Source organism: Primulina huaijiensis, chromosome 2 (genome assembly GCF_012295235.1).
Source record: "Primulina huaijiensis isolate GDHJ02 chromosome 2, ASM1229523v2, whole genome shotgun sequence".
Classification (NCBI taxonomy): domain Eukaryota; kingdom Viridiplantae; phylum Streptophyta; class Magnoliopsida; order Lamiales; family Gesneriaceae; genus Primulina; species Primulina huaijiensis.
The window spans coordinates 31,553,896-31,580,568 of record NC_133307.1 but is presented as its reverse complement, the minus strand read 5'-3'; the positions used below and the strand labels follow the sequence as shown (position 1 = coordinate 31,580,568).

At 34.3% G+C, this 26,673-nt stretch overlaps 6 protein-coding genes across 8 annotated transcripts; 2 read left to right on the top strand and 4 right to left on the bottom strand.

Moving 5' to 3' along the window:
• Positions 1–4,652: 4,652 nt before the first annotated feature.
• Positions 4,653–6,831, bottom strand: LOC140971691 (mitochondrial succinate-fumarate transporter 1-like). Its single transcript, XM_073434081.1, has 2 exons — positions 6,259–6,831; positions 4,653–5,369 (listed from the first exon to the last, which is right to left on the bottom strand). The coding sequence occupies exons 1-2, from the start codon at positions 6,652–6,654 to the stop codon at positions 4,833–4,835; spliced, it is 933 nt and encodes a 310-aa protein (XP_073290182.1). The 5' UTR covers positions 6,655–6,831; the 3' UTR covers positions 4,653–4,832.
• A 351-nt stretch (positions 6,832–7,182) lies between these two features.
• On the top strand, positions 7,183–9,197 carry LOC140971690 (bifunctional monothiol glutaredoxin-S16, chloroplastic). Its single transcript, XM_073434080.1, has 2 exons — positions 7,183–7,595; positions 8,537–9,197. Exons 1-2 carry the CDS (start codon positions 7,218–7,220, stop codon positions 9,035–9,037), a joined length of 879 nt encoding a protein of 292 aa, XP_073290181.1. The 5' UTR covers positions 7,183–7,217; the 3' UTR covers positions 9,038–9,197.
• A 642-nt stretch (positions 9,198–9,839) lies between these two features.
• LOC140961848 (histone H4) lies at positions 9,840–10,463 on the top strand. The gene has a single exon (XM_073420594.1). It carries the CDS (start codon positions 9,988–9,990, stop codon positions 10,297–10,299), a length of 312 nt encoding a protein of 103 aa, XP_073276695.1. The 5' UTR covers positions 9,840–9,987; the 3' UTR covers positions 10,300–10,463.
• A 1,833-nt stretch (positions 10,464–12,296) lies between these two features.
• Positions 12,297–15,274, bottom strand: LOC140971689 (uncharacterized). The gene is made up of 3 exons (XM_073434079.1): positions 14,999–15,274; positions 14,499–14,917; positions 12,297–12,913 (listed from the first exon to the last, which is right to left on the bottom strand). The coding sequence occupies exons 1-3, from the start codon at positions 15,161–15,163 to the stop codon at positions 12,472–12,474; spliced, it is 1,026 nt and encodes a 341-aa protein (XP_073290180.1). The 5' UTR covers positions 15,164–15,274; the 3' UTR covers positions 12,297–12,471.
• A 1,104-nt stretch (positions 15,275–16,378) lies between these two features.
• On the bottom strand, positions 16,379–19,142 carry LOC140971688 (phosphoinositide phospholipase C 2-like). Its single transcript, XM_073434078.1, has 8 exons — positions 18,667–19,142; positions 18,399–18,595; positions 18,189–18,324; positions 17,558–18,021; positions 17,357–17,474; positions 17,124–17,267; positions 16,952–17,038; positions 16,379–16,836 (listed from the first exon to the last, which is right to left on the bottom strand). Exons 1-8 carry the CDS (start codon positions 18,985–18,987, stop codon positions 16,543–16,545), a joined length of 1,761 nt encoding a protein of 586 aa, XP_073290179.1. The 5' UTR covers positions 18,988–19,142; the 3' UTR covers positions 16,379–16,542.
• Positions 19,143–21,253: 2,111 nt separating this feature from the next.
• Positions 21,254–25,987, bottom strand: LOC140971687 (E3 ubiquitin-protein ligase APD2-like). 3 transcript variants are annotated; one of them, XM_073434077.1, is made up of 11 exons: positions 25,757–25,987; positions 25,521–25,711; positions 24,981–25,087; positions 24,711–24,833; positions 24,483–24,576; positions 23,756–23,830; positions 23,608–23,690; positions 23,346–23,492; positions 23,135–23,207; positions 22,697–23,048; positions 21,254–21,553 (listed from the first exon to the last, which is right to left on the bottom strand). In XM_073434077.1, exons 1-11 carry the CDS (start codon positions 25,795–25,797, stop codon positions 21,478–21,480), a joined length of 1,362 nt encoding a protein of 453 aa, XP_073290178.1. In that variant the 5' UTR covers positions 25,798–25,987; the 3' UTR covers positions 21,254–21,477. The 3 variants fall into 3 exon arrangements, with proteins under 3 accessions (XP_073290178.1, XP_073290177.1, XP_073290176.1); XM_073434076.1 differs by having other exon boundaries at positions 25,521–25,743; positions 25,774–25,987; XM_073434075.1 differs by having other exon boundaries at positions 25,521–25,987.
• Positions 25,988–26,673: the final 686 nt, after the last annotated feature.

Sequence of the window (26,673 nt, the reverse complement as noted above, 5' to 3'; positions counted from 1 at the left end):
ATTATAAATATATGAGTTTGAATTGTGATATTATCTTTTTACCCTTTTATTTATTTTATAATTTATCATGTTCATTTGGTTTTTTAAGTAATTTTCTATGTTAGTTTAATATGTTAATTAATAGTGTACTTAACATTCATTTATGAATTTTCTTTTTTACCCTTTCAATTGTTTTATATTTTGTCATGTTCATGGGGTTCTTTAAGTCATTTATGATAATTAATAGTGTTCTTATTTGATTATAAATATATGAGTTTGAATTGTGATATTATCTTTTTACCCTTTTATTTATTTTATAATTTATCATGTTCATTTGGTTTTTTAAGTAATTTTCTATGTTAGTTTAATATGTTAATTAATAGTGTACTTAACATTCATTTATGAATTTTCTTTTTTACCCTTTCAATTGTTTTATATTTTGTCATGTTCATGGGGTTCTTTAAGTCATTTATGATAATTAATAGTGTTCTTATTTGATTATAAATATATGAGTTTGAATTGTGATATTATCTTTTTACCCTTTTATTTATTTTATAATTTGTCATGTTCATTTGGTTTTTTAAGTAATTTTCTATGTTAGTTTAATATGTTAATTAATAGTGTACTTAACATTCATTTATGAGTTTTCTTTTTTACCATTTCAATTGTTTTATATTTTGTCATGTTCATGGGGTTCTTTAAGTCATTTATGATAATTAATATTGTTCTTAACTCAATCAAATTAATTATAATTTTGATTTTACTTATAAATTTATCATATTGTTATACATTAACTCAATCAAATTAATTATAATAATAATTTGGATTTTACTTTCATGGGGTTCTTTAAGTCATTTATGATAATTAATAGTGTTATTAACTTAATCAAATTAATTATGATTTTGATTTTACTTATAAATTTATCATATTGTTATACATTAACTCAATCAAATTAATTATAATAATAATTTTGATTTTACTTATAAATTTATCATAATGTTATACATTTAAAAAACATCAAATTAATATAAAATCACTCTCACAATGTTATACATTAGAAAAATTATTAATATTACGAACATTAAAGTGATAATAGGAAAACGAATGGAGATGAGTGACATTGAAAAAAATTAAATAATTAAAAAATATTAAGGTCATATAAAACATCTTCTTCCCATTTACAATAGAAATATTTTAAGACTACTTATGTATCAACAAATATATGTGATTATGTTGTGTTTGGATTCTTTATGTGATTTGTTTGTTCACCGAAAGAAAATATAAAACAAAATCATATATCCCACAAAAATGATTATTTTTAATTTTTTTTTTCCTTGAGATATTTTGTTAATTTTTAAACACATAATGCATGTTTTCAGTTTGCTTAAATTACTTAGTTTGAAGCGACTTAGAAAATATTAAACATGATGAAATGTTTCTTCGTTTTTAGCTTATATATCAGAATATAGAGAGATAATATTTTTCTATTTATTGGGAAAAATGTATTTCTAGACTTCTGTCTATAAATCAGTATTCAATTTTTTTACAACATTAATATTCTCTATTCAAAATTTTTTATTTAAATTGATTGAAGGTATTTGAATTTGAGTTTTTATGTGCTTGATCATAATATTTTTGTAGTATTATTTATTATGAAATTAATAGGTGAACTAAAAAAGTTAGTGGATCTATAAGTCCTCTGGTGGACGACAAACATGATTAAATTGTTAAAAGATATAATATCAAGTAGATTTTTGGTATACGATTTTGTTCTAATTAAATGATTAGGCATGATTCTAAATTTTAATTGTATCACAAGTTGGCGTATGTTTTGTCGTTGCAGATATATTTTGTCAACTGTCTAATATTTTTCTTTGATTTAAGGAAAATTGTGTGACTTCGTATTATATTTTTATTTCTTAAGGTTTTATTAAAGGATTTTTCATGATGATTTTGAGGCACCATTTTTTCCTTTGTGTGTTTTTTTAAAAAGTAAAATATTTATGAAATCATGAAGTTAATAAGGCGCCTTCACTTTATTTGAAAAAAATATTGAAAAAATTATAAAAATTTTGAATAATATTAGTTAGTATTTAATTTAAGAGTGATTTATGTTTTTTGTTGCTCGTATATACTTCAATTTTTTTGTTATTATACTAAATAAATTATTTTTGAACTTTGAATTATCTTTTTTTATGGAGGTTGTTTGTGTCTTGAATTTTTTAAATTCATTTTGTTTAGTATTGTTGGTGACAATTGATTTTTCTGATATTCTATTATTTGTCTTGTTGTTTATATGAAAATATTTATGAGAGTACATCAATCAAAGCCACATATTTTGGGTCTTATGTTCTACGAAGAGGATAATATATGATTTCTGTGAATTATATAATTTATTGGTTCTTCATACATGTAATTAAGAAATGAATCAAATTTTGAACAAAAAATCTATGACAAACATAGTGGATGAAAAAAATATGTTAAAAAAATTAGTGTTGCATATTACTATGTCCCTATTTCTGTATGATATAATTCAAACACATTTTTTAGATATTTGAAATTAGGTCTAACTAAGTGACATGAAACATAAACATATATATTTGAAGGCATATTTAAAGCAAAATATTAAGATCAAGAATGATTCATATTTAAATTTCAACGCAGCACAATTTAGAAGAAATTGAAAAATTGTATGTGTAAACCTTTAAGGGTTATATAGTGATTATATTGTTACTTCATGGTTTGCAACATATTGATGCCATATAAAATATCAATACTTCTCAAAGAATAAACAAAAAGAAAAAATTCTTAATTCAGAAAAAGAAATACATGGAAAAAAAAATTGTGTATAATTCTCATTCTATTTTTAAAAGTATGAGAACAATTCTAAAACTTTGTGGACACAATAGATCAATTTTGTGCATTTTAGTAAATTGGGACATTGAGCCGGTTGCACTTTATTTCTTCCAATATTATCTCGATAGATTTCGAGATGGCTAAGAGGTTGTTTTTGCCTATTTTTTTTAGTTAAAGTGGCTAACAAACTAATTCATGAGATATGTTGGGTGCAATAATTGTCTTTGCTTGGTAGAGCGATCGAACAGTGGTGCTTGAATTGCTGTGCGATTTAAAAGATTTGAGTTGCACCATTACCACTAGCTATAGCTTTTGGTAAAGCGGCAAGCGCTCGGTCCTACAATGGGTATCAGAGCCAAGGTCACGAGTTCGATTCCCATTAATTGCAAGGAGTGCAACGACGGGGAAGGAGATTGTCGCGTGCAATCATTGTCCCTGCCTGGCGGTGTGATCGAACCGTGGTGCTTGAGTTGCTGTGCGGTTTAAAAGATTTTAGTTGCACCATTACCACAAGCTATAGCTTTTGGTAAAACGGTAAGCATTCGGTCCTACAAGATATATGATGGTAACATAGAGAACTACTCACCAAATAAATTCACTTAGTCGAATAGTGAAATTCAAATTGAATTATACAATATTTCATCAAATTAATTTTGTCTATTATAAGATGCTAATGAAATCTAAACAGTTGTATTATTAGATGAGATATTGAATAAGACAAATACTTTGATATATATTTTTGAATGATATCTCATATACATATCTTAATTACGTTATCCGTGTCCTTCTCAAGATTTTTAAAATACAATAATTAATTTTTTATGTCGTTCCACAATATATAAAATAATATAAAACAAAATGTAAACTCGATAGAATAAAATTTGTTTTGTTTATGAGATTGAAACTATATCATCTCCATGATATGATGCACGCAATCATTGTTCCAAATCTTATAAAAAATGACGAACGAAATGACTTTCCTGAATTGCGTCAAATTAAACGATGACACAGTTCTAAGATACAGTCATTTGAAAAGATTTTCAAGTTTTTTTCTCACACTGATTGAGAAATAATTGTTAAAAATTTATTAAACTTATAGCTATATGTTGATAATATTGATACTAAATACATAAAAATGATATTACAAATATCACAATGTTTGAAGAAATTACAGCACCATTCGTTGGTTATGTTGTTGAAGAATATATAGGTTATACATACTTTTAGTCACAAGTAAAAATCAATCACGACTAAAAACAACATTTATTCTTATGAGTTATAGTTGATGATTGTCAAAAACTGAAAAATCATTCAACAATAAAATAAATATTTGGAAAATAAGATTACTGGATAAAAACAATGTAGAAAACCGAAAAAACGTCCTGATAGGGTAGTAAACTACGAGCATGTCAGATCCCAGATGAGGATTTTAAATAACGTAATAGATGTTAAAGACGATCATATACTTACTGAGTATACCAAAATGGTTATATGTATATTATAACAAACTACGACAAAGAGTTGTTGAGTTATCAAAATCAACCAAGAAGTATATTAAAAAGTGTGTCATGAGGATAAGATAACTTATCCGATTCATATACCGTCTATGGTCATGATTTTTGATTTTATGGTTTGGTTTGTTTCAATTAATAAATGCTATTAGCCATATTTTAATTCATTTAAATATTATCAAAATTTCGTACTTATATTTCCAGCAATTTAGTTGCTCACGTGCGACGTGCAACGCACGTGCACTTTTCTAGTTATATTAAAAGGGAAAAAAACGACATTTCAAATAAGCTTAATGTTGATACAATGAACAGATATCGAACCGGTTATCTGACAGCTACAAATTGCAGATGCAAACAGTTGTCTAATTTTTTCTGTTGATACAAAAAAAAAATAATAATAAAAAAATTTGATACCCATGAATGGGCCCATCATACAGGTAACAAAAATATTCAAAAAGGGGAAACAAAAAAAAGGGAAGGTTGGAGCTACAAGGTTGCATTACGTATGTATCTCTTCTCATAAATGCCGGTTACTTGATCAGCCACAGCCCACACTATTGCCTGACCAGGTGGGATTCTCATCAGCCGAGGCAATAATCCTCTCCACAGTGAACGCAGCCCTTCCTCTGCATATATTGTTTTGATAGCATGAAACAAGCCTTTATACTTTAACTCACCTCCAGAACGGCTCTGAGCCATAAGCCTCGTTTTTACCACATCAAAGGGACCTGTACATACAGGACCAGCGGTCCCTGCAAGAAATCCTGATATCATAGACTGCCAAGGCAGGAGCACCTTCCCGTCACCTTCATGTTTTCTCCACAGAATCCCATCAAAGGCATTCTTGGCTGTGAACATTGCAGCTTGGTTTGTTCCATTACGCATGATAGTTGGAGTGGCTCCCGCCCACAGACCAAGCAGGCCCTCTTCACGAATGATCATTCGAGCACAATTAACAGGGCCCTTGTACATTAGGAGCTCAGGACTCAAGCCTCTCTGCTGCTGCAGTCTTATTTTCACCACCTGCATTGATCAATTTCATTTGCAGTAATTCATCCCAACATCCAGTACTCACATGTATTATGACAGTTGCGATATTATACCAAGTACATCAACTATTATAGATTCTTATTTCTCAAAAAGTCGTAGAAAGTATTTTTGAAGCACCAAAAACTTCATGCTTAACCAGACAGACAAAACAAACGAGGAGAGGTCTGGAATTCGCAAAGAAGACTGATGCAAACGGAAGCTTTTGATAAATAACCATGATGTTTTAAGAAGCAGTGAAAGCATAGAAATTGATTGTTATCAGCAATCCAATACTCCATGTCTTTTGCTCTTTTAAACCATATTAACTCAGAACTTGAAATCAATGCCATCAGCACATGGAAACTATATTTTGTGGACTGTATACATGATCATGTTCCGATCCATGCTAATGGAACTCATGTTCCTGACATTTGCAGCAGTTAAGATCATGTTTCAGTAGGATTAAATAGGTAAAATCAAACACACAAAAAACATACTCCTCTGAACTTTTGATTGTGATAAAATAGATGAGAAGCAAACATGTGATCTTATCTTTTAACTACAAACTTGTAACCAAGAAACAATAACAATTTGAGGGATTATCTTAATCGCTAAAGTTGGCCTTTTTTTTTAATGCAAAATCCAATTATTCACAGCCCCGTTATGACATTTTGCGGCTGGCAGAATCTCCCAAGCTGCAACTGACGTGACCGTAACACCATGTGAAAGGTAGAATTTCATTCTTGGTATTTCTTAAAAAAGCAGCTAAGCTAAAACGATATCTATTTCTGCACTTAAATTACCACCAGCAACCACAAGAAAAAAGTGAGAGAGAGAGAGAAAATGATCATGCAATTTAAAAAGAAAAAAACAACTAACAAACCTCAAAGGGAGTGACAATAACAAGAGCTTCGAGCACACCAGCACCGAATCCAGCTACCATTCGACCATGATGGCTCAGATTCCCCGTATTAGAGTCCTTAAACGCAGCCTGCAGGACCGCATTGGACCCCATCCGCAGCGCGTATTTGAGCGTCAAATGTGTGGCAAACGGCGTCAATCCCTTCCAGAGGGCCCGAAATCCCTCGTTACGCGCAATGGTGGTGCCGCAGTGGATGATGCCTTTGTAAGAACCGGAGCTGTCCAATTGGAGCCGGGTTTTGATAACGTCGATCGGTTGCAAGCAGGATGCCTCCACTATTCCCCCCAGGGAACCCGACACGGCTTTCATGTACGGCGGGATCGTTAGGGTCCTTTTCTTATCATTCCGATCAGCCATTGAAATTGGGGAATAGCTAAGGCTTAGAGTTTTGGGTGCTTTTCGGAGGGGTTTGGACGGAGAGGGAATCTGTCTTATTCAATCATTTCGAACACCCGGGAAGAGCAAAAATGTGCTCGATGGCACACTTGTATTCTCTCGTAAAATACCATACACGTTTTTAAAGTAAGGACAAGTGCTTACATTTGGTTTATTTTTTGGTACAATGTTGGCTTTTGAACACTTTCACATACATATTTTCGACCTAAATAATCTGGTTCAATTATTTTTTTAAGAAAATGATCTTTTCGAGTGTACACTTGAGAAAATCATTTTTAAAAATAAAAAAAATAGTTGATCGTAGTTAAAAAATAAAATATTCCATTTTCGACTTTAAGTTTAAGAAAAATGGATTTAACATAATAATGTTTTGTCTAGGTTTTTGGCCACTTTGACTTCATTTTTTTGAGAATAATAATAAAAATAATTGAACTAATAACATTTAACTGTACACTCGCTCACCCCATCAGATTTTTTATTTTGTTTTTTCAATTTACTGCGATTGTTCGTAATAATTCAATTCCATGGCGGCACTCAACCTCTCACCTTCTTCCAATCTTCCCTTGTTCTCCAATGTTTCTTCCCGATATGCCCCCTCCATATCCTTCTATTCACTTCCCAAACCAGCCGTATTGTTCTCCTCAATAACCCTTAGACGCAAAACTTTTTCTCGAAACCGCAATCCCAGGGCAATCGTTTCGGCTATTAAGAAGCTCTCGGAGACTGATTTGGTGGCGATACCGTCGGATGATTCGATTACGGGAATCCTCCCATCAGATTCCGGTGTGTATGCTGTTTACGGCGGTGGCGGTGATATTCAATTCATCGGCATAACAAGGAATCTCGCTGCCAGTGTTCTCGGACACAAGAAATCCGTCCCTGAGCTGTGCAGCTCCGTCAAGGTATCTTTTATAGTTCTAGATCCGATTATAATTGTTGGTGATATTATTTCGTAAATTAGTGGTTGCTAGGAATTCTCTTCTTTTTCTCCCCCTTTATCGAGTTGCTTATTGTGTCGGCAGAGGAAGGCGAGAAATTATTCCAAGTGAGTTTTTTTTTGGATTGAAAAATGGACTTATATTTCGGATGAGTTTAGTTTTGCTGGATTTCGAATCAATTTTAGAAAAGTAGTATAGAAGAGCTTAATGGTTGCAAACCATATTTGATCTGTAGCAACTCGAAATTTTTCTAACCAAGTGATGCACTTGTTTATCGCACTATTAGAGAATCCGTTTGGGTTCCTTTGATCGATCTAGACTGCCATGTGCAGAGGTGTTTGGCTTGACGTCATTTTTGGCTGCCAAATACATTAAACATCTTAGGAGTAGCTATGCCAACCTATTGGAATCTTGTTTAATCATTTGTACCTAAAATGGTTAATCGCTTCTCTTTCATAATTATCTTGTGTGTACTGTGTACGATGCTTAACCTTCTTGTGATGTCGTATTGCATAGCGCACCAACAGAAGTACGCGTCTATTAATAAATTAGCAAAGCACCCATATCACCAACAGAGTGCAAAAAAAATAAAAGAAGCTGGCATCTGTCGTAGTCATTAACAGAGATAATATGAATTGCTTGAATAAAATGTTACTTGAATGAGGAAAAAACCAATTTAAGTATTAAGGAGTAAAATTCATTTGAAGATGCGAAGCAGATGAAATTATGCTGATGGCACACAATGAGAACGATGATACAAAAATTCAGATGAGAAAATGAGGAAGCTTAGATATGGATGACATCGGAGCAGTAGAAGTATCTTTGCATCAATGTGTTTTTTGTAATTTTTTGTCATTTTTATTGTTTCCCGTTGAACATTGAAATCAGTTCTTATATTTTTTTAGGTTGGGCTGGTAGAGGGGCCTGATAAAATTTCTTTAACCGAAGCATGGAAATCGTGGATGGAAGAACATATAGCTGCCACAGGTAAGGTACCAGTAGGCAATGAACCAGGAAACTCAACATGGGTGAAGAAGTCTTCCAAAAAGAAATCTGATCTAAGGTTAACACCAGGGCGTCATGTCCAGTTAACTGTACCTCTCGAGGATCTTATTGACCGACTAGTGAAAGAAAACAAAGTAGTGGCATTCATCAAGGGATCAAGAAGTGCCCCATTATGTGGATTCTCACAGAGGGTGGTGGCGATTCTTGAAAGTCAAGGAGTGGATTATGAAAGCATCGATGTACTGGATGAAGAGTATAATTACGGGTTGAGGGAGACATTGAAGAAGTACAGTAACTGGCCAACATTCCCTCAGATATTTGTTGATGGTGAATTGGTCGGTGGCTGTGATATATTGACCTCCATGTATGAAAAGGGTGAGCTTTCTGGGCTGTTCAAGTAGAAGTTTGGACATTAGGTTATCGATTGAATGGTGATTTAGTGAATCACCTGTATGAGCAACTTCCTGTAATTTTGTTCAACCTTCTGTACTTTGTAAACTCAAGTATCATAAAAATTCGATCTCTGATGCTAGAAGGAATAATTAGTATCTGTTGGTTTGACATGGACAATAATTTTTTTTTCCCTGAGGACTAATAAGTTGGGTTGATTAAATTGGATGTATAAATGAAATTATAATTATAATTATTGTTTTACTATAAAATAACAATTATGTTAGTACGTTTTATAATATATTATGATTAATTAAAAAGATTTAATCTTCTAAGTTATAATAAAGATTAAATATGTTTAGGAAAATTGAAATAAAATATAAATTAAGAAAAAAAATTAGCAAGTATTAGTTTTTAATATTTGTTTTGTGTAATTTTTTTACATTTAATGATATTAAAAAAATTCTTTTTAAAAAAGTAAACATTTACTTTATGAATTGAAATTATTAATGAATTTACTAAATATTTTATATATAGAAATTAAAAATGGGTGTATTTTAAAAAAAAATTAAATGTAAACATAATAATAATAATCGAAAGCAAGATCAAATTCCATTGAAAGGGTCCATCCATATCCACCAATACGGATTGGTTTTTTTAAAATTTCTAAATTGTGCAAATTGAAACGTAAAAATGGGGAAATTTGTAAAAATAAGTCTACTATTTCTCAAGTGTATTAAACATCTGCTTTCGATCAAAACCATCGTATTCTAAACCGTCGATTCAACGGATCGACGGCTCATAAATCATTTAATAACTAAACCTGGATTTCTCTTTTGCACCGTCGACAAACAAAAGGCGATGGACGGCGCATAATCACTCTGGCGTAGATTATCTCCCTATATAAGTCGAAGCCCCCGCTGTAAATCAAATCCATCTGTAAAACCGAGAGAGCATAAAAATGTCAGGCAGAGGCAAGGGCGGCAAGGGTTTGGGAAAGGGCGGAGCAAAGCGTCATCGCAAGGTTCTGCGAGATAACATCCAGGGCATCACCAAGCCGGCTATTCGGCGGCTGGCTCGCCGTGGTGGCGTGAAGCGCATCAGTGGGCTCATATACGAGGAGACCCGTGGGGTTCTCAAGATCTTCCTCGAGAATGTCATCCGTGACGCTGTTACTTACACCGAGCACGCCCGCCGGAAGACTGTCACGGCGATGGATGTCGTTTACGCCCTCAAGAGGCAAGGACGAACTCTTTACGGCTTTGGCGGCTAAGTAATTGGAAGCCATAGGGTTAGCAGTTGGTTTTTAGGGTTTCTGATTGTATTTAGGTGTCTGTCTTAACTCTTAAGTTGTGTTTGGGCTATTGCTCTGTCATTCAAATGAATTGTGGTATCTGTCTTTTATTGAGATTTACCAATAACTTGGATTTTGAGTGCTATCGCTTTGCTGATCTTTAATACCAAATGGATGAAGATGAATGAATGAATGAAACATAGCAAGCCAAAGGGTCAAGAGTCCCGTGTCAGAGCTATAAACACCCTCCCATGTTCAAATTTCGGTTAAAATCGAAAAAACCGGTGTAACAGTAAAATTCGGTTTTTTTGGTTCGGTTTTTTCGGTTATTTGACCGGTTACGGTTTCTTTATTACGTTAAAAAAACCCGAAATAACCGGAAAACTGAAGATATAAGAATTATTAGTTTTTTTATTATATTGTACTCCGAACATGTCCTAGATTAAAAATTAAAAATATAACTTAAAAATAAGTAAATAAATAATAAATTAATTTATATAGGTTTTGACATTCAAAATTTCAGCCGCACACCTTTGTTGAATTGTTGTGCTTGTGCCTTAGCTTCACACATTCCCTTTTCAATCAACCAACATAAACAATTTTAGATTGGAGAAGAAGAAATCTGTGTTGTTTTGGTAGTTCTCTGCTCTCTAATCTATATATTGTGCATGGTATTTGTTTATGATAAAATTATTTTCTTAATTTCTTTTACCGTGTGGATTGAGTGATTATTGGTTTTTGTAAGATAATCAAACAAATTTGATTGTGGTTTTTTATTATATTTTTTAAAAATTTATAACGTACAACTTCATTTATAACTAAATTTATTACTCAAATCGTAATAACCGACCGTAATAACCAAACCGCAATACAAAAAAAACCAAACCGGACCGAATTAAAATGGTTTGGTTTAGAATTAGACATTCGAAAAACCGTAAACCGAAAAACCGAACCGAAGTTTATTAAAACTGAACCAAACCGACCGTTGCACACCCCTACTCCCGATATTGAAGGCAACTGTGTTGAAGAGCCAACATTACAGCTTAGGCGAAATTTTATCATACACCAAACATAAGTGTCGCATGAAGCTATAAACTTGTCTCTAAATCAGAAAAGAATACAATTAAATCCAAATCACGTAAATGTAAGAAAACTCAAATACCCAATTTGAGACCTTAGCAAGTTCAAAGCTACGTCGGTTTTTCAGAACCTTCTATCAACCCAAACAAAGAATTAATAGCATAAACGGATGGACATGGAATTGCAGTAGAGCTAGCATGTAATGCGAGGACCGGTGAAACAAAAGACAAAATGATAACGGTGCCGCTTTGTTAAATTATTATAATTTCCCATTTTACTAGATTTTTTTAAAAACAATAAAAATATGTTATTTCACTTCAAAATTTGAATTTTATATGAAATAAATTAATTGCCTCACACAATTCAATGTAGTATTTGAATTCTTGGTGAGGTTGAAAAACATGCCAAATAGGATAAACCAATTCCCCTTCATCGTACTCGTGTAGTATTAGAATAATCAAATTAAACCAACATTTGAGGGCCAAAAAACTTTTAATCGCGACGTTAAATTACCATAGAAAATTGGACCCCGAGAGTTTCTTAATGATGTTCGGAACACTCTTCCATCATGGATAAAGCGTAAAAGATTACCACAGTATATCTCTAAGCCAACAATATCCCACATCCGGCCTCACGTTCCAAGACAATATTTCTCCAAAATTCAGCCATGACATTACTGATCATGCTTGTGTGCACCACCAACAAGCTTGTTTGATGTGAAACCTAGGACTGAACGAAAATCCACAAATTTGTGAAGTTCGTCAACTGGGAACCTGCGCTTCTCATACATAACCATCAAAGAGAGAACTGAAGCAGGATGTAGATGTATTATGTAGTATAGCACGCATGACATTTTGACTGTCATCAAAGCTCAATTGCAAAAGGGATTACAAATATATTTTCTAAAAGAAGGTTAGCACTCATATCATAAATAAACATTAACAAAAATAGAGAGTAAAGCCTACATGTCTGTTTTTTATGCAACCCCCCTACATAATTTCCAACAACGAACAAGACGAACCAATAAAATGACTTGATCTTACACATGGTAGTGTACTCCACCTCAAGAGTTCACGAGGATGTAAATAATCGTTTAATGCCACTTTTCTGCTCTGAGGTAAGCCTGCTTGGGAACTTGATGTTGAATTTGATTCTTAAGTTTCCCTTTTTGCCAGGTTCCTTCGGGATTGGCATCCCTTCTCCTTTCACAACTTCTTCATAGGTAGGACTAATGATGTTGTTAATGGGTATTGTCAGGTTTCGTCCGTCAAGTGTTGTCACTTGAGCGGTATAACCAGTCAGAGCTTCAACCAAAGAAATTTTCTGGGTGAAAATTAAATCATTACCATCCCTCTTGAACATGCTATGAGGCTTTTCGTCAATTATGAATACTAGGTCAGAGGGTATGACACCTCGTTGCTCATTTCCTTTCTCCGGAAAAGTTATCTTTGTACCCTTCTTCCACCCCGGCCTAATCTCAATAGTAAGAATTTCCTCCATGGTAGCGGGTCTTCTGCAAACAGAAGAATAATAGGAAATATAGTAAGCCCTGTTACTCGATACAAGTACGGCCGCTGACAATATGGAGTAAACTGCAAAAACTTGAATTAAGAGATGACATTTTAAGTCAGAATATGTCCATGGGAATACCATGCATTTCCAAACTTAAAAATAACCATCACATGAAATTGATTCTTCTCGAGCCCAAGAGAGGGATAGGTACATCTAATAGAGGTGGCAACATTTGCTAAATGTCCCAATAAGTGAAAAGTGGAAGTGGGAGTAACGTTAATCAACAATTCTTAAAAGTTGGTGATGCCTTACTCATCCCAACACAAATTTTAAGTTCTTATATTAGCACGATAAAAACTGATCGATCTCCATTCTGCATCACTCAACCATGCATGGCATATTATTCAGCCCAACAATTTGCATTTAATTTGAAATTTAGAACCAATTATGGAGTTTATGCCATAATTTTAACAGCTGATTGGAAAAAGAACAATTAAAATAACGCTTGCGGATATTCAACACTTTTAGTCATATATGGGAATTATTTCACTACATGGCATGAGATAATCCATTGATGGAGAATGAAGGCAACAAATTCTTCAGACGCTAATTCAGATATTCAAGCTTGACATAATAAGCTATGAACATTGACGAAAACCAATCTTCAGGCAGAAGCAGACACCATGTTTATTAGCCAGAATGAATAGAGTTATGCTTCTACAGCTTCCTCGATTCAAGGTAAAACACAAATATCTCAAGACGGTCCATAGATCAAACATCTAGTTCAATATCAGACATGCACTACTGGAAATATATAAGACAAACTTGTCAGCACATTCAAAAGAAACCATGACTGTGAGTGTCCTAAAATTAATATTCCCAATTACAAAACGATCTTTAATATCGTGCAAGTAGTACTCCTAATCCTAGGACTTTCGCCTGCCATGGATAAATGGTAAACCGTAGTTTCTACCAGTTATTAATTAAAACAATCAAGCATTAGCAGTCTGGTGGGGCTTGAACACGTAAAACCGCCCATCCAAAAGGAGACCAGATGCAGTTTGCAGATGTCTTATTCTCATATTTTCATAGTCAGCAACCTATAGACTGAGAGATGGCATGGCTACAACATTAAAAGTAAAAGAATCAGTTAAAGAAAACAACTATTATTTTAAGTTTACTTCAATTTCAACTAAATTAACTGATTGTGGATCCAAGACTGCACAAAAGATTAGCACCTGAACGTGAGTAAATTAAACTCGTAACACAATAAAAAAACATGAAATTTACCAAATTTGGAAATTTTCATCAAAACTGATTTTTTTAATTAGTAGTTAGCATCTTTAAACCAACCAAAGATTGAAACTTTCTGAGCCATAAATTGACCTATCAATTCAAATCTGTAGCCAACAGCAATCTATAAACGGTAGAATTTTATGCTACAAAAAATCAACTTCGTTAGAAAACAGACAATTTTTTTTCCAATCTTACAAAGTTAACGTAACCATAGCCAATTAAACTCCTACCAGACATAATTAACAAAAACAATAAATCCACTATCACAGCTTAAAAATTATCTAGCTTACCCACTGGCATCAGCAACATCCCGCGAAATTTTCATCTTTTTGGAGGTTCCTTTGTATAAATCCTCCAAACTACAAGGTAGCATCCTCTCTATAGACGCAGCCTTGCGCGGCACACCACCAGAGCCCCCTTCCCCGCCGGTAGTATTCCTAAATGAAGCAAATATATCTTCCATATGCTTAGGAAAACCTGAAGGGAGCCGTGACCCGCCTCCCATGTCCGTTGCCCCGCCAAACGGGCTAGAAAACCCAAAAAACTCAGAAAAAATGTCGTCTGCATGGCGAGGATTAAAACGGAAAGTGGTCGGTCCGCCTGCATCCCCTGAAAATCCTCCACCAGCTCCAGGCGGCGGTACCTGTCCCTTTAATCCTTCCTCACCGTACTGATCATAAACTGCCCTCTTCTGTGGATCGCTCAATACCTGCAATCACAAAACAAAACCAAGAATTACAAAGACAATAATTGGTTCATTTAATGCGAGTGGATGCCCTAGAAAACATACATCGTAAGCTTCGGAGATTTGCTTGAATTTGGCTTCGGCATCTTTTTTGTTGTTAGGGTTTTTGTCGGGATGCCATTTCATGGCGAGTTTGCGGTAAGCTTTCTTGAGGTCATCGTCTTTGGCATTGCGGTCCACCTGGAGAATCTTGTAGTAGTCCACACCCATGCTTTGCTCACTCGCTGTCACCTCCTGCTCTCTACACTGAACGATCGATTGTCCACTGGTCTTGCCGACGGATTGGACTCCGAAAAATATTTTTGGTGCCACGGATGGGCCTACGCAGCCCAACTACTAACTTGTGGTCTTAATTTTAGTCATGGATTTTAAGTTTTCATTAGGCAGGGCCATTTTGAAAAATATTTCTATTGTATTCAAAAAAATATTCAAGGTTTAACTATCCCGTCATCGATGAATATAGTATGATCACTCGATGGACATTTGCGTCCAAATTTTGAATTTGGGAAAGTAACAACACTTTTTTTTCCCTCTTTTTCAGGTTTAGACATCTAACACACCCAACATAAGAATTGTTTATTGATGATGCTTTTGCCCCTAACCGAATTACCCAAGTATAACAAACAGAAGACACAAGGATCCAATGTGAACCAAGTCATTTCTGTGTGAATACACACAAGAAAAATGGAAGACTTCTTTATGGTCCTTTGGGTATACATACATCGGACAGGCCATTGATCGTTCACAAAGACAAGCAACAGTTGGGCCCGAAATTAAATTTAAAAACCTATGCATTAAGTTGCGTTGTATCATTACATGTCATAAATAAACTTTAAAGGACACGTGCCGCCAATTACTATTGGGATGTACACGGAAACAGTCGACGCACGACATAACAACATTCTCCATAAGCATCTTCTTCACACAGAAAAACACGGTACATGTCTTAAAACTTTATCAATCCAGTGGACTGTGAAACCGTTGGGAAGAAGTAATCACCCACCAGTTTTATTGTTACCACCTTAAAAACACATGGAAAAAGAATTAGAAAATTCTTTCCATGAATGGGCAACTTAAAAACTATCATCAATGCTGTCCAAAAAAATTTGGTCCGGTGGTAAGGACCAAGGAGAAGTTTTCAATAACTATAAGATTTTGAGTTCAAATCTCACTTGTGTAGACAATAGTTAGGTAATTGTCCGTCCTACTCTATTGCCAAGACAAATATATATAATCACATACAAGAGTGTGTGTGTGTGTGTGTGTGTGTGTGTGTGTGTGTAGCAATCCATATGCGGGAGTTCATTTGATTGGAAGTTAAGAAACCCTTTTTTTGTTTACATCGAAATATATAATATTTTATCCTTTAATAAAACATTACATCCATTTTGTAATGATGATTTGGAGATACTCAACGCACGTACATGATTTAGAAAGAGTAAGAGACATCGTTTACAATTATTGGAAGGTATACTTGTGTATTAACATATACATAATGAAACCAAACAATTATTCTTGAGTAGTTATGGATACACATGTGATCTCAATACACTTGATATTATTTGTATAATACTGGTGTTGTAAAAACTTCATGTAAAATCGAATCTCAAGAGTAATTTGACATTCTTGTACTTGTCTCCTTTATAATCATGGAGTGGCAAAGCTCGGATCCCTGTTCTCAACTCTGAAACAGGTACGCATGTTTGGCCTCCAAAATCATCTTTATCAGACATGTCAAATTCATGAACTTCAACTCTAAGCAATGCCAGTTCTGGAACTGTCAGTGGGAACTCGAACTCTTCATCCCAAACCGGAATCCAGTTATCTTCGATTGCTTTTGTTTTCTTCATCGTCGAGTCCGCAGGAACTCCAGCAATTCCAATCTGCAGATTCAAAAATCATTAGTCCTCATTGTACATGCCTCTGATCGTCCCTACTCAACTGAAATATCAACAAATCGGATAATACCAATGATAGAAGAATATATAGACAGCTTACCCTGACATAAAAATCTGGTGGAGAGTATAGATCGAAATGTGTGCGTTTGAAATCAAGATTCCAGCCTTGTCCCATGTATACTTTCACCTGAACTCAAGAAATCATCAATGAATGAAATAGCTGGACATTAAACTAGATGATGAAGAAGAAATATTTAGAAAATGCTAACTACCTTCAATATTTTCTTCACGGGATATCTCTTTTTAGGGTCGAAGACCTGGTTTTCGTCGAGTAAAAGGTCTGGTTTTTTCACATAACCACACCCACCGTTTGCTTTGAAGAACCCCTGCATCAACCAAAGACGCCTGCCATGTCCCTGTCATGTAAAATTGAGTATTCTTGTCAAGTTTAAGATCACAATTAATTTAGTTTATAACTTAAACAAGTTGCAGAGAGTGAAAAGACCTGCATGTTAAATGCAACCATCTGAGCTCCATGCATCCACCCTACTAGAGGATTGAAATTCGATGAATCTATCCTTGTTGCTTTTGGATACACTCTCATCAAGTTTCTGTGGTTAAATCTGAAACACCGAACCCCTTAAAATCTGCATTATGACAGTAAATCTGCTTGACATAAGAAAGAAGACGTAATTTTTTTGCTAACCGGACAATGTTTGTTCCATGAGTTATAACAGCCTTTTCTAGCTTTTCTTCATTCAAACTAACACGATGAGCCTTTTGAGAATTGACTCGAAGCCATGCTTTGAGCCCATCCTTCATTTTCTCTGCACGAATCGCAATCAAATGCTTGTATTCGGGGGGTGCATTTTGCTGAAAATTGAAATTCTCGTGGTGATTATCGTCCTCTTCTTGACGCTCAGAACCACCCTCGAGGTCGAAACTCTCAACGAAATCGGGTATCTCCTTTCCCCAGGCTGATTCTTCCGATGATTTGTGATCTTTTATAGAGCCATTATCCTCTTTAATTGAGCTCTTGGTTTCTAGATATTGTTTTGGTGGTTTTGTTGATAAGACAATTTTCCTTTTCAACGATTCTGGAGATGGGAAATCTTCCAAACTTTCAGGCGTAGAGCACACAAGTACGTCCCCAAATGTCGTTGTCACCATCTAAATAAAAAAACTAACTCTATGTTTGGATTTATGATTCAGCGGGGAAAATGAAAAGCTCGTATATACCATGATGACAGGAACAACCATTTTCTTTGAAATCCAAATCAAGTGAATCATATTATTCAACAACGTATGATGAACAAAGGGAGGATGTGAAAACTGACCTCTGCTACTTTAGCCTGAAGATCTGGAGTGAGGTGATCTTCGAGAGTCAAAATCAGAGGATACTCCGAAGAAACAAAGGCAAATTCACTTATTGCTTTCAAACATTTGATCAGTTCAACAGGAGATGTAAGGGTCCTGTTTAAGAGCAAAACTATTTAGTTAATAATGGTTTTGTAGGTGAGGTTATGAAAGAATACCGTGCTATTTACCCTCCATGAAGTATATCTACATTATCCTTGGTGGAATTAGGCCACATATCAAGTTCAATAACACGTACGCCTCGTCGCAGAGCTTCAATGATGGGCACTTCACTGCAGTCACTACTGATCTGGTTTCCGGTAAGGTAGGAGTTGTGGCCGGTGAAAATAAAGTAATGCGATAAAGGGGCATTCATGTCCTGGTATACCTGCGAACAAGAAACAACAATCATTACCCAATCACACATTCTTGGATCAAAGCGTAGAGGGAAGAGGATACCTTGGAGGGATATGGGAGCGCAGAGTTGACTTCACTCAGAAGAAAGCGAAAGAAGTGATCAAGGTTGAGATTTTTGTGGTGGAATAAGTTGAGATGCTTGTATTCATGAAAGAAAGAATCCATCACAGACTGTGCTTGTTCACTTGTCAGGTGATCTTCACCCTGCACTTCCTTCAAAAACTTGTGAAAATGATCAACATTCATCGATCCATTCTCCGAATAGCTTTCGAATAAAGCTTTGATTTCTGCAGGGGCCTCAGCTTCTTTAAGCCTGAATCTCCTGCTGAAACAGCAGCAGATTCTGTATGTTTGCTTGGACATCTTTTTTCGAGTTTCCTTGCGAGTGATCGAATCACTTACTACGAGGTCACTCCGCTTTGGAGTTTAAGCACAATGGGAAAAGTCTATGTCTACACGAATAATACGTAGCCATCATAGCTTTAAATGAAATGGGACCCTGACAAAACATGGGGCCTATCCCATAATATGTTCGATGGGGGTGAACTGTCCATCGAGCTGGTGGACCAACTCCACCACCCAGGATCCGATTATACTGTGCTTTCATCGCTAGATATTTATTACAATTACAATTACAATTACAATTACAATTATTGTAGTAAATGAGTCGATTCAATAGGGGGGCAAATATTTATATATATATATTTATTAAAGATATATATATTTATTAAAGATGTGAAAGTATGGTGGAGAAATGGCATCCACAAGTTAATAGTATAATCATATGGTTCGAGTGGACAAGTAAAATTAATTTGGGATTATCATTAAAAAAGACCAATCATATCTAAGTAGCACATGATTGTCGGCGATTAAATAGAGCTTTGGGGTTGGCATCCTTTTATTGGCCGTCTAACTGACGTCAGCAGAAATATGATTGATATAGGGTAGAGACAAGGCGGACAAAAGATCGTCCTAAGCTAAATATACTAGAAATTTTATGTGATTTTTCAAAGATAAAATATATGTATCCATTTTCTTAAAAATTTGTTCTATTTTATTTTATGGTTATAAATCTATTATAATTTCTTTATAAAGGCGCAATTAAAAAAAACCATTAATTCTTGTTAATTCTGTCAGTATAAAAAACGTAAATTTTTTTGGGTCTTGTTTACAACGTGAATATTTCATTATCAAAATGTCCCTTCGAGATTTGCTGCTATTCCTGTGTAATCCCCAAGTCTATTTTCTTTTGAAAATTTATCGATTTTTTTTTTTTTTTTTTTTTTTTTTAATTTTAAGTGAGCGCACGATGCCTACAGAAGACTACTAGCTATATAGAGTAAATATAAGAAAGGTAAAATTCCAACTGACAGTATCCAATGTTGTTAAAAGGAATTATATATTCCCATATTTGGCGATTTGCGTGGAAAAGTAAGGGAAGTCAGCTATGGCGGTTTCAATCAAAGCAATTGCCCTAAAGAAAATCGTGTACAATAAATAAATACCAATACAGACGATAAGGAAGCGAAACGACATAATTATTTTCCCTAGCAAAGCTGCCTTTATAGATGTGAATAAACCAAATCGTTGAACTATTCGAAACTTGATTCGTTTGAGCTCGTTAAATAAAAATCGTTAAAATAAACGAACCAAACTCTAGTTTTACAATATTCGACTCGATGATAAATTCATGAATCCTCTCTCAGATTGAAAAAATAATAATTTTGATATTTGATTTATTAATTTTGTATATTACTTATGAAATATATAGAAAAATATATTAATTTTATTTATTATAATAGATTTACAAATTTCATTAACAATTTTATATTTTCTCTAAATATTAATTTATTTTTAATGAATTTAATGAAAATTTAAATGTATAATTCATATTTATTAAGATCGTTTAGGCTCGATAAAAGCTTGAATAAACTCGAGAGCCATGAATATATTCATTGAATAAAGCTCGAGCTCGGTTCAATTATAAATTAATTTATTACCTCATCATCTCCAAAACTCCATCCTGTCATTCTAATTATAAGCCACATAAAACCACAAGCATTATAGAGTATAAAAATAGGATTAAATGACCCCATTGTGTAACGGGCTGCATCATTTGTTTAGTTAGCGAATGTCATTTTTTTAAATAAATATAGAGGGTATGCTATTAATTTAAATGACCCGTACAGCAATCCAACTCCTTAATGCCGTGGGTAAAACAAGAAATATACGCTAAACACGCAGAAGGCATAGCAGAATGTTCAAGGGTGAGTAGGGGGCCTCCCTCTCTAACATGACAGCATGGACCCTTCGCATTTAGTTTTTTGGCCCTTTAAAGCATTGCACATGTGACATGCATTCGCATTGAAATGACAATGGAGGGTTGTGTGGCTCCCACCTGTGATTGATATAATACAATCTTACCTAGAGGATGTAGGCATATCCAATCGAATTTTGAGGACCGATTTTTTCATATTATTTATTAGCCATGTGTTAGTTCTTGATCTCTTCTCTAGTTGATTAACGAAATTACAAAGCCCACAAGACATTCTAAAAATTTTGCATATATGAAATGCGTGTAACAATCAATATTTTCAGCTCATCTACCTATGTTTATCAATACATTAGAAACCACCAAAGCAAAAAGCAAGTGGATTAAACTTCATGAAATGTTTCATCACATATACATACAAAAAAATCATTCACGACAAGACAGCAGTTTTCTTCAAGCAGTAGAGATTTATACATTCTCAATCATTTTACTTCATGAGGTTGTCTGTGATGAAAACAATGTATGTTTATAGGGAATATACTAACCAGGTAAGTACATCGCAGAAAGATTTGGAGTTTTGCTCAAACTGAGTAGATCTTCCTCACCTTTTTTGTGTGTCTACGGCAAATGGGGCAATTTCCAGAAGACGCTACTATCCTGTGAAGTTCAGATAAGTTGATGTTTAGTTATTTTTAATTCGGTTCTAATATTGGCTACTAAAAAAATTAAGTCTTGAACAAATTTATCTAGACCAAAATGTTTCACGAGTTTTTTCCCATATCCACACAAAAGAATACTCAGAAAACAACACAAATTATTGTCCTTTAAGAGAATTAACCAACCACCCATTATGGAAGCAAAAACCATATTGCTAGCTTATGGTGATTTCATCTCGTCCTCAGAAACTGAAACATTATTGGTAACTGGCAGGTACCAACTGTTACGAAGTCAAAGGAAGTGATCTTAGAAGAAAGTGGCAGGCCCATTATCAAGAACGTTTACTCTAGAAGAATTATAAAGGCCCGTGAAGGAAATGAGAATAAAACATGTGAGAGAGAGTCAGTTAGCATTCTGGTTTTTGGTGTCTGTTTTTACGTATAGACTAGCCTAGAGCTAGGGATAGTGGAGGAATATTGTACAGAGGCAACTCTGGATCATTTTCGTTCAATAGAATTACAGTCCATTGGAAGGGTTCTGATTATGTGTTGATCACAATACCTTTCTCCATAATGGGTGGAACATATCTTAGATCTTACTGCAGCTTGATCTAAACCAAACATGTCGGTGGGATTATGTTCAGAATCCAGAAGGTTTAATAGTCACGTCCAGTAATATTCTCTCTTGTTTGATAGAATTACTCAAAAGAAAAACATTTGTTATTAAAAACGCGATGGAACATATCTTTCTTCGTGTTACAGGGCAAAGTTTATGCAAAATTTTGTAATAATTAACTTCGGAGTAGTCCCCTCTCGTATAATTACGTTCCTCTCTTTAATAAAAAAAACAATTGTGAACGTGATTTTTATATATTTTAATCAAATCAATATATTCTCACAACCTATTATCCATTATATCCAAAACTTCAGAATACAAGTTCGAATACAATTTGGCCAATATACCATGAGCATCTGGAGTGATGTATCCCTCTCTATCATAGATAAATATTTGTAAGATATATTTCAATCCGATCAAATTGGGAAGGAAAATAGGAAAACATGTTAGCCAATGAGCATAGCTTATATGAAGATGCAAGGTCAAAAACCAACTAGTATGATATAAACATTGGGGCTGAAAAGGTACCTCGTCGCACATCCAAAACAAGCCACACAATGGCCACATGGAATAAAGAAGCAATCCCTTGGATCATCAAAGCATATTGCACAAAGCCGCCGGACATTACTATTGTATTCATCGTCTCTTACAGGCTTCCCATTGTGTGTATCCCCAGCCTGCACATGTTCAAGATACTCTTCATCGTCGGAGTCGGAGGCATAAGAAGAACCCTGACTCGAGTGGTTGTCATCCTTTTGCACAAGCAACGAGGTTCTCTCGGATCCCACGAGCCCTGCTGGACCTATTCCATCTTCTTGGTTGGTGCTTCGGAAACTATTCAAAATGTGATTGATGAGTAGCACAAACATAGTCACTACAACTGCACAGAAAAGAAATTAAAGAAATCATAAAAGAAATTAAAAGGTATAGATACTATCCTAGTGAATTAACATGGAAAAAGAGTACCTATGCCAACAAGATAAACGCTCCATCGAGGTCCATATAGAATTTTCACGCTCCAGTAACCATTGGCCAGTCCCTAGAGACAGATGAATAATACATTTTTACTTCTAGGAAACACAGAGGTGATGAACAAGAGTGTGAGTCGGTACTTCTGAGTGGTGCAGATGGCCAATATATTTGTCACTAGAAACCGACTTCTACCAAGTAAACTTACAGATATTTGACCAGGAGATGCAAGAAGAGCAGCATTTTTACTTAGGAAAAAGAGGTTGACATTACATTGGCCCTCCGCAATATTGCACTGGTGATATGCTTCTGTTGTGTTGTATAAGAGAGCTTTAATTCCAATCTTCAATTCCATCTGTTTAGCATATCCAACATATCAGTAAACAACACTTCTGCTAAAAAATCAAAAAATAAAATAAAACTTTGCTATGTTAAATAATAACTTGGATGCATTATTACAAAATGCTTGCCTCTACAACTTCGTAGTTCAAGTTGCCCACTGCAATGTAGTAGGAAGAAGATTTGGGCATCTCATATTGAAATGTGCCATTTCCTAAGGAGAACAAAGTGAGCGAGTTGCAATAAAATGACAAACACACCAATTATGTTTCACCTTACCGTGAATGATATTCAATGATAAAGCTGTGTTTGGGTATGATGGATTATCAAGCCACGCATCTAGTCCTTCAATCCCTGAGATGATTCACATCACAGGAAAAAAGATCAGGATAGCAAATAGAAATATGAGCCAACGAGAAAAAAATTTAAAATATACTACTGATATGAAATGCCAGCACAACAGAAAATGTCGAGCATCCGACACATAAAACACAATCTTAAAGTATACGTATTTGTTTTTGCTTATTGGGACTTGGGCATTTATCTATACCTCTAAAAGCCTTTTACAACACTCATTTTCCTATCATTGACTTCTTCCACCAGGACTTATTTTTCACAATGCAACATTTTCATCGTCTACTTCAAAACCTAAAGACTACAAAAATAAGTTTGGAATAGCAACCGATAAGCACTCACCACTGCTATTAATTGGTTAACATCATCAAAGACACCAAATTCGATGACCTTTTGCCTCTCGATCCAAGTTCTTTTTAATCTAAAGATAAAAACTGCGGAAGAAGAAAACCACCTAAAGGTAAACTAAGCTTGAACATGCTACAAGACTTGTTTCTTTCACACTCTCATTGTGCAAGCCTAACTTCTATCTGAAGCCACCAGCATAATGAGAACAATTCTATCCTATTTCTTTTTCGACATCGTCTAAATTACGCTATCAGGTGGCTAAATATTCAAAAAGTGAACTTATGTTTGAAAAGCTAATAATTACCTTCCACTATTACTAGGACAAGAGATGAACGGTGGGAGTTCACTGAATATGAAATATTTATTCTAGATCCTTCATTCAAATAAAACATCCATTCCTGCAGTTGAAGTAAAACAATTATCTGCATTTATTCCACTTTTGTGGAGACGTAATCAAAAATTACATCTGGTATCTAGCAACAATAGAAGTACTTAAATTACGTTTAGTATAAAATCAATTTTTTAAACTTACTTTGTGAGTACTGGCAGGGAAAGTAACCTTGTGACTATCAGTCCACTTGATCACATCATCCAGAGGGGGATTTTTATGAAAACCGTATAGCATTAGATCTTTAACTGGTTCAAGTTCTTCCACCTGGTAAAAGTTGAAGTTAACTTAGAATAGAACAAAGCGTCAGTTTTTTGGCTGCTATGCCATTGCTAATCAGATATGAAGGCACGTATAATTAAAAAGAATGATAAAATAGTAAGCCAAGCAAAAGCACAATCTACCTCAAATTACCTTTATAGACTCAACAAAAAAATGGTTAGGATTGATCAGTATTGATGAATATGGACCAAGCCTCGTATCCTCCGGTGCATATACCCCAAATATCAAAATCACAGAAGCTGAAATCAGAAATAAACAAATATTCATGATAAATCGAATGATGATTATGGTTTGCTCATTGCTGTCCTGACTTTGTAAGCAACATGCAGAACATTGATTGAATAGACAAAATTTACCAAAGATATTTTATCAATATTTTTTTCTATACTCAACTAACCCATCAAAACTCATAAATCAAAAAGTTCTCACGTATCTTACAACTGAGATAAAGAAATAACAAATCCGAAAATTCCAACTCTTCTTTCCGCTTTATTCATCAGAAGAAGCGATTAGAAACACCTGCAAATCACTAACCTTGGTGCTTACCTAAGTTAACACACACATAATTTATTATTTTCTTCTGCATATATAAGTGGTAGTAACATATTATGAAGCCTAGGCAAAACGTATTACTTACTGCAGCATAACTGCCACAAGAAGGTAAAAACTCACCAAAAAAATAGAAAACGAGCGCAACAACGACGCCAGACCAAACACCAAGTCTGATCCTAGAGGAGCCATCACTTAAAGTCGTCGTCGAAAGATCTCTGTGAGATGATGAGTTATCCCGACTCCGTCGAGGAAATAGGGGCTGAGGAAACGGAGGTTGAAGATCAAATGGTCGAGGAAATGATGGATGGGGAAATGGTGGATGGGGAGACGTCCGATGGGGAAATGGTGGATGGGGAGACGTCCGATGGGGAAACGGCAATGGCGGAGACTCTCCCATTCAGAGAACGAACAGACTAGATTTCTTCCAAAAACCAAAACAAAATCGATGAAAATGGTGAAATTTTCCAAATCCAAATTCTGATTAACTGAATACACTATCATTTATAGATTAGAATTTCTGGGAGTGAAGAAAATTCCATAAATTTTCAAGGAAGGTTCTGTGTAGAGAGGTTTTGGGGTCGCTCGCCACTAGCGCGGGACAGACGACGTTTAGCTTCAGTTCAGATTATGTACGGCAGCGTGTAAATTACTAAATTAGGCATTGATTGTTAGCCAATCATATAATGACACGCACGGTAACTTAGGATAGAAAGATTCGGTTTGGACAGTTAATTATGGATTTTCATATTATCCGTCGACTAAATAGATAATTAAATTATCTCATTAGCCTCCATTTGATTTGAAGGATATGATAACTAAAGGATTAGTAATTAGAGTGATAAAAAATGAGATGTATGGATTAATAGTATGGTGCGATAAATAACATGGTATTTGGTATGATTTTAAAATGATGGATTGATTTTGTAAATTTTATTGTAATGACCAAAATGCCTCAAGTGTTAATTAAATATATATTCTTAAAATAATTGGATAGATAATTAAATATTTATAATTATAATTTACATTTATTAAAATTAATTTAAATATATTTATTAAAAATAAATTTGTGAATATGCATTTACTTTAATAATTAAAATATCAATAATATTTTGAATGTTAATGTTAAATAAAGCTTATTAATAATTACAATATTATTATTTTTTTAAAATAACTATAAATATTCTTAAAATAATTTGATAGATAATTAAATATTTATAATTATAATTTACATTTATTAAAATTAATTTAAATCATTAAAAAAATAAATTAGAAT